This window comes from Oryzias melastigma, linkage group LG11, assembly GCF_002922805.2.
Source record: "Oryzias melastigma strain HK-1 linkage group LG11, ASM292280v2, whole genome shotgun sequence".
Lineage (NCBI taxonomy): Eukaryota > Metazoa > Chordata > Actinopteri > Beloniformes > Adrianichthyidae > Oryzias > Oryzias melastigma.
The window spans coordinates 12,838,515-12,844,904 of NC_050522.1; the positions used below are offsets into that span (position 1 = coordinate 12,838,515).

At 39.5% G+C, this 6,390-nt stretch overlaps 1 protein-coding gene across 1 annotated transcript in view; it reads left to right on the forward strand.

The window, feature by feature from the left end:
- psmb8a (proteasome 20S subunit beta 8A) overlaps window positions 1–1,894 on the forward strand; it is a 6,830-nt gene extending 4,936 nt beyond the window's left edge. The window contains exons 5-6 of the mRNA XM_024259722.2: window positions 748–952; window positions 1,439–1,894. Coding sequence (XP_024115490.1) covers window positions 748–952; window positions 1,439–1,527 — 294 coding nt within the window. The 3' untranslated portion in view covers window positions 1,528–1,894. The remainder of the gene's footprint in view (window positions 1–747; window positions 953–1,438) is intronic.
- Window positions 1,895–6,390: the final 4,496 nt, after the last annotated feature.

Genomic DNA, 6,390 nt, shown 5'->3' on the forward strand with positions numbered 1-6,390 from the left:
AGTTAAGCTAACATATTAGCAACGTGTTAGCTTTTGTGGCTAATTTGGCAACTTTTTAGTTTTTTTTGGGCTAATTTCAAGTTAAGCTAACATATTAGCAACGTGTTAGCTTTTGTGGCTAATTTGGCAACTTTTTAGGTCTTTTGGGCTAATTTTGAGTTAAGCTAACATATTAGCAACGTGTTAGCTTTTTTGGCTAATTTGGCAACTTTTTAGGTTTTTTGTGCTAATTTTGAGTTAAGCTAACATATTAGCAACGTGTTAGCTTTTTTGGCTAATTTGACAACTACTCAGGTTTTTTTCAGTTCTTATGTAAATTTAAGTGATTTATGCAACTTTAGCATTATACAAATACTTTTGGCAATTCCAGCTAACAGATTTAGCATCTTCAGCAACCACATTCTGCAAATTGCATTCACACATGCATTATCGCAGGTAATGCAACTTTTCTAGTTTCATAACTGCTGTCATCCATTGGATCATCATTGTATTATCTTGTCTACAAGTATCTTGAAAAGTTGATGACTAGATAAATAAGACAATGATCAGATATTTAGTGTTTATGTAAATAGGCTCAGTGCCATATATAATTATGGACAAGAAAGAGAGTCGATTGACAAAATAGGTTCATTGGTCAAATACAGCAATCAATGTATGCATTAACAACTAATGGAAGTTTTGTTTGGTTCAACAGAGTTGCCTTAGTTGGTACTTTATAAATGAACTGAGTTGTTCTTACATCCTCAGGGTCCTGGTCTGTACTATGTGGATAGTAATGGGACTCGCCTGTCAGGTCGTATGTTTTCTACTGGCTGTGGGAACAGCTATGCTTATGGAGTGGTGGACAGCGGTTATGAAGAGGACATGACAGTGGAGGAGGCGTATGAGCTCGGCTGTCGGGGTATCGCTCACGCCACACACAGAGATGCATACTCCGGAGGATCGGTAAACAGTAAGTGATGAACCAGAATTTGTTATTTCAGCTTTCTGTGTTTAATTTATTCTTGACCAATTTTTTAAATCATACTGTTTACACTTTTTATATAAATTTCCTTAATTATTTAAATGTTAAATTTGCTCATTTGTAGGCTGTATTTTTGGATTGAAAGGAAGGTTAATCAAACAGAGTTTAATCCTCAGATGGCATTTTTTATTTCAATTTTTGTGTTGTTTTTAGACTATGTTATGCTTTTTATTGTATTGTATTCTATGTGTACATTGGATGTCTGCTTTTACTTTTTTTCTTTGCTCTAATTTTGAATTGTATTTCATATTACTGGGGGAGTTTAATATTATGACATTAATATTTATTTCTACAGATCAATCTGACTTGTTAAACTGATATAGTAAGCATAGGAATATATATATATATATATATATATATATATATATATATTCAGCTTATACATTTCTTTTTTGTGTGTTTGTATTTGTGCAGTGTACCACATGAGGGAAGATGGCTGGATAAAAGTGTGTAAAGAAGACGTGTCTAAGCTGATCCACCGCTACAGAGAGGGAATGTTCTGAGAATGACCTCAGAGTCCAGGATATCTCACTGTGGGCCACTGTCAGCTAATGATGCATCTTGAAAATATGTTAAAACTTGTTGCTCAAATTGTCTCTTCCTGCAAGTGTCTGTAGTTGATTACAGATTTTCTGGAGAAAAACAAAAACAAAATTGGTTATGCAAGACAGAATGTTTTTTGCTAATAAACCTTGTTATTACAGTAAATGAACTACTTTGTCCTGTGAAAACTAAACGAAAGAATTTCTTGATTTCTTGCTTTTCAAGTTTCATCTTAAAACATCACAACAGATGCAACAGTCTCTTTCAAGAGGTACAATGTATCTGTAATTAATAAGACCAATAAACAACAAAACATTCATTCATTCATTCATTTTCCTGACCGCTTCGTCCCTTTCGGGGTCGCGGGGGTGCCGGAGCCTAACCTGGCTACTGATGGGTGAAGGCGGGGTACACCCTGGACTGTCGCAGGGCCTCAATCACACACACATGCACTCACACATTCACACCTAGGGGCAATTTAGAGTCACCAATTAACCTATGAAGCATGTTTTTGGACGGTGGGAGGAAGCCGTAGTCCCTGGTGAAAACCCACGCATGCACGGGGAGAACATGCAAACTCCACACAGAAAGGTCCCAGCCGGGAGTCGAACCGGGGCCTTCTCGCTGTGAGGCAAGAGCGCTAACCACTGTGCCACCGTGCAGCCCAACGGACTCAGTATCGGCACATTCGGCAGATACACAAAATAAAATGACTCGGAATCTGATCGGGCTAAAAAAAACTGATCGGGACATCCCTAGAAGTAAGAGTAAAAAAATGATCGAAGCATAGCTAAAACATAAATAACTAGGTAATTTATCACATAAATCTTAAAAAATAAAAAATAAATTACCAATAAGTTTCTGTTTTTTGTAGAAACATAAACAGCAAGGTCTATGTGTAGCTTAGCTTTTATCCAAATTAATGTTTGTGCAAATCTAAAATTTATGATTGTTTATTAGCAATGCATAATTTAACATTTTACAGCATACATAATTTTTGTATCTTTCCATCTTTTTATGTTATAATTTTCTTTTGTGGAATTCCTTAATATTGCCTCAATATAACCCAAATATGGAATCCATGTGTAACAAAACAGGGGACACCAAAGTGTTTACTGAGCAAAGCCACATATGAATTACCGTATTTTCCGGACTATAAGTCGCGGTTTTTTTCATAGATTGAATGTCCCTGCGACTTATACTCCAGTGCGACTTATATACGAATTTTTAATGAGATGAGATATGGACCATAAGTCTAGAGTGCCCTCTTATGGTGATCTATGCAATTACTTTATTTACTTTAGTTATTCAGACGTGACACAGAGGACGAAGAATTTAACGGATTTAGTGATATGGAGTGAGATTGCGTGCAATTAATTACAGTAAAGATACAAAGTTGATGAGTTCTTGAGTCTATAGTTAAATAAAACTGTTATGTTATATAAATGCTACACCTTTTCATTTTTTTCATGATGCTAATATGTGAATATGTGTTGACACATATTCAGCCTGTTTTCTATTTACTTATGAATGTTATAACTTACCTTCCAGGATGATGTAATGTAGTTTTTTTCAACCAGTTTGTAAAATAAATTACTTGAAAAAAATGCGACTTATACTCCAGTGCGACTTATGTATGTTTTTTTCTTCTTAACTATGCATTTTTTGGCCCCTGCGACTTATACTCCGGTGCGACTTATAGTCCGAAAAATACGGTAATATATTTTACTATTTTGTAGTGTAATATACAAACTTGATTCATTGCTGTTGCACAATATTACTTTTTTGTAAAAAGTTTTTATGCTGTATTGTTCAGAACTAAATTACTCTTTATACTGTAGTTCTACAATTGTACATTTTACATGAGTATCTTTTTTTCCAGATGGAAACAATTCAAAAGAGGTCTCTTAGAAAAGAGTGTGTTGGATGCTGCAGCAATAACCACTGCCCATTTTGTTCTACGAAGTATTTCAAACCAACAGTTCATTAACGGTTCAAATTCATCTTCAAAGACACTTCACCTTAAAAAAAGGACAAATGTTAAACACTTCTAAAAGCAAAATATTTATTTTAGTAAAGTATAAGAATTTGATAGGATTTGTATGGAACTGAAAAAATAAGAGATACGCCCCAACCAGAAATTATGATTTTTTTAAATTTTATAATGTTTAATTTGAAAAATATATTTTTCCTTTCCTTTTATATATTTATAGCTGTGATTTATTTAACAGAAAACAGCTATTAGGTGGTTATAACTACTACAAGTATTGCCAGTTTTGTTTTTTTAAGCTTAATGTAACGGAGACTTCAGCTTTCTCACATGGAACACTGGGTTGATGCGCAGGGTGCGGGGCAGATCCAGCTTGACCGCCACAGGATTGACGCCCTTGATGATGGGATACGGGCTGATGTACTGAGGGATCATCTTCCTCGAGCTCCCTTTTAGTGGCACGTCAGTGGTGGAGAGCCAAACTCCATCTCCCACCCTGTAGTCAAGAGCAGCAGTTCTTCTGTGGTTGGCCACAGCGGTGAAGCGCTCCTGGTTCTGCAACAGCCACAGACGAGAACCCCTCCAGTGCGCTGGCATCTCCTCACGAAAGCAGCCGCACTGGAAGTGGAGACTGCCTGTTCCTAGTGTGGTAAAAGGGGCGGTTGGTGACCATATGCTGCCTGGAAAAATGAGTACCCTGTGGAGTTCAGAGAATTGAGAGTACTCTGTCCATGGAAGCTGGCTGGACCAAGTGCTGGGTTTTTTTTCCACACATAGCTCGTAACATTGTCTCCAAGTCCTGGTTAAAGCGCTCTACCTGGCCGTTGGTCTGAGGATGGAATCCAGAACCCAGACTGACCTTGATCCCGAGGAGTTTGCAGAATTCAGTCCAGAAGGTGGTGACGAACTGTGGTCCACGATCTGTTGTTAAGTCCAGGGGAAGACCATGCAACGGGAACACATGCCGAACTACCAGTACTGCTAGTTCCTTGGCTGATGGCAACTTTCGCAGGGGCACAGCATGAACCAGTTTAGAGAATCTGTCCACGATGGTGAGTATGACACCGTTACCTCTAAGGGGCGCCGCTCAGTGGACGCTTTCGCAGTGAACCTTGAACTGTCTTGTTCTTGGTTGTACTGAAAAACAATGAATTTCCCCCCAGGGATTAATAAAGTATCTTGATTGATTGATTGAGAACTGGGTAGTCCAGTGACAAAGTCCATGGCTATGTGGGACCAAGGTCTGGAGGGCACAGGTAGAGGCTGCAGGAGACCTGCAGGAGCAGTCCTGGGGGTCTTTACACTGGCACACACCGGGCACGAGGAGACGAATGCACTTATGTCCGAGGACATGGTAGGCCACCAAAACCTTTGAGCCACCAGGAAACCAGTTCTCGTAACCCCTGGATGCCACGCCAAACGAGATGAGTGACCCCACTTCAGAACTGCAGGACGAAGAGTGGCAGGTACAAGTAAACGACCAGCAGGACATCCATCAGGAACTTCAGCAACATCAGGAACTGAAGCTTAAATCTTGTGTCCCAGTGACCAACGAAAAGCTCCCAGCACCAGATGGGGAGGTACAATGTTGGCCGCCTCTGAAGAACCCTCAGTCTCCACCTATTGGAACTGACGTGGAAGGGCATTCAGTTTGATGTTTTTACTTCCTGGACGGTATGAAAGGGTGAACTTAAACCTGTCAAAGAACAAGGCCCATCGAACCTGGCGACGATTAAGGCGTTTGGCTGTTTGAATATACTCCAGGTTCTTATAGTCAGTCCACACACACAAAAGGTAGTTTAGCCCCCTCCAACCAGTGACGCCACTCCTCCAATGCCAATTTGACTGCCAACAGCTCTCTGTTCCCAATGTCATAGTTTCTCTCTGCAGGAGTGAGCTTGTAGGAGAAATACGCGCAGGGATGGACTTTGTTATCAGACGCCCTCTGTGACAAGACAGCCCCTACCCCAGACTCAGACACATCCACCTCCACAATGAGTTGTTTGGAGTGATCTGGTTGAGTCAGAATTGGGGCTGTAGAGAAACGTATTTTCAGCTCGGTAAACGTTTTATCGGCCCCCTCATTCCAGACAAAACGTACCTTTGCTGATGTAAGCCTATAGGGGTGCAGCCACGCCACTAAAGCCTCTGATGAAGTGCCGGTAGAAATTACCGAATCCCAAGAAGCGCTGGAGCTGTTTACGATCAGAAGGAACAGGTCACTCAAGAAGAGCTTTGACTTTAGCCCTGTCCATCTGCACGCTTCCAGGGGAAGGGGGGTTGTGTTTCCAGGGGTTTGCGTTTGTTTTATGTATTTTAACTGATTTTCTAACATGTGTTTTTAATGTAAGTTGATATTTTTTACTAGTGTATTTAACTGATGTTTTGAGGTTATTAGTTTGACAATTTTTAACACCTGTCCAGGCACTACAGATGAAAATTAACCTTTGGGGCTAATTCTGGCACATTGCAGCAATGCTTTTAGTGTGCACTGTCCCTGCAAAATTTAATTCAATTCAATTTTATTTTATTTATTTAGCCCAATATCACAAAAATAATTGCCTCATTGGGCTTCATACCGATAATTTTGTAGAAGCAGAAGGTCAGTCATAAAAGATAAACAATGGCTGATTGCTAAACTAAATAGACTAAGTAAAACTGGTTATCCCTGCCCTTAGGTCCTCCCTTCCAGTAAGGAAAAATTCCTAAAAAAAAAACCTGATTCAGGAAAAAAAGAAGAAACCTTAGGGATGCCCACATGAGGGAAGGAAATAGACTAACAAATAAACTATGGAGGCTGGAAAGAGCCAGTTTGAAATAAATATATACACCA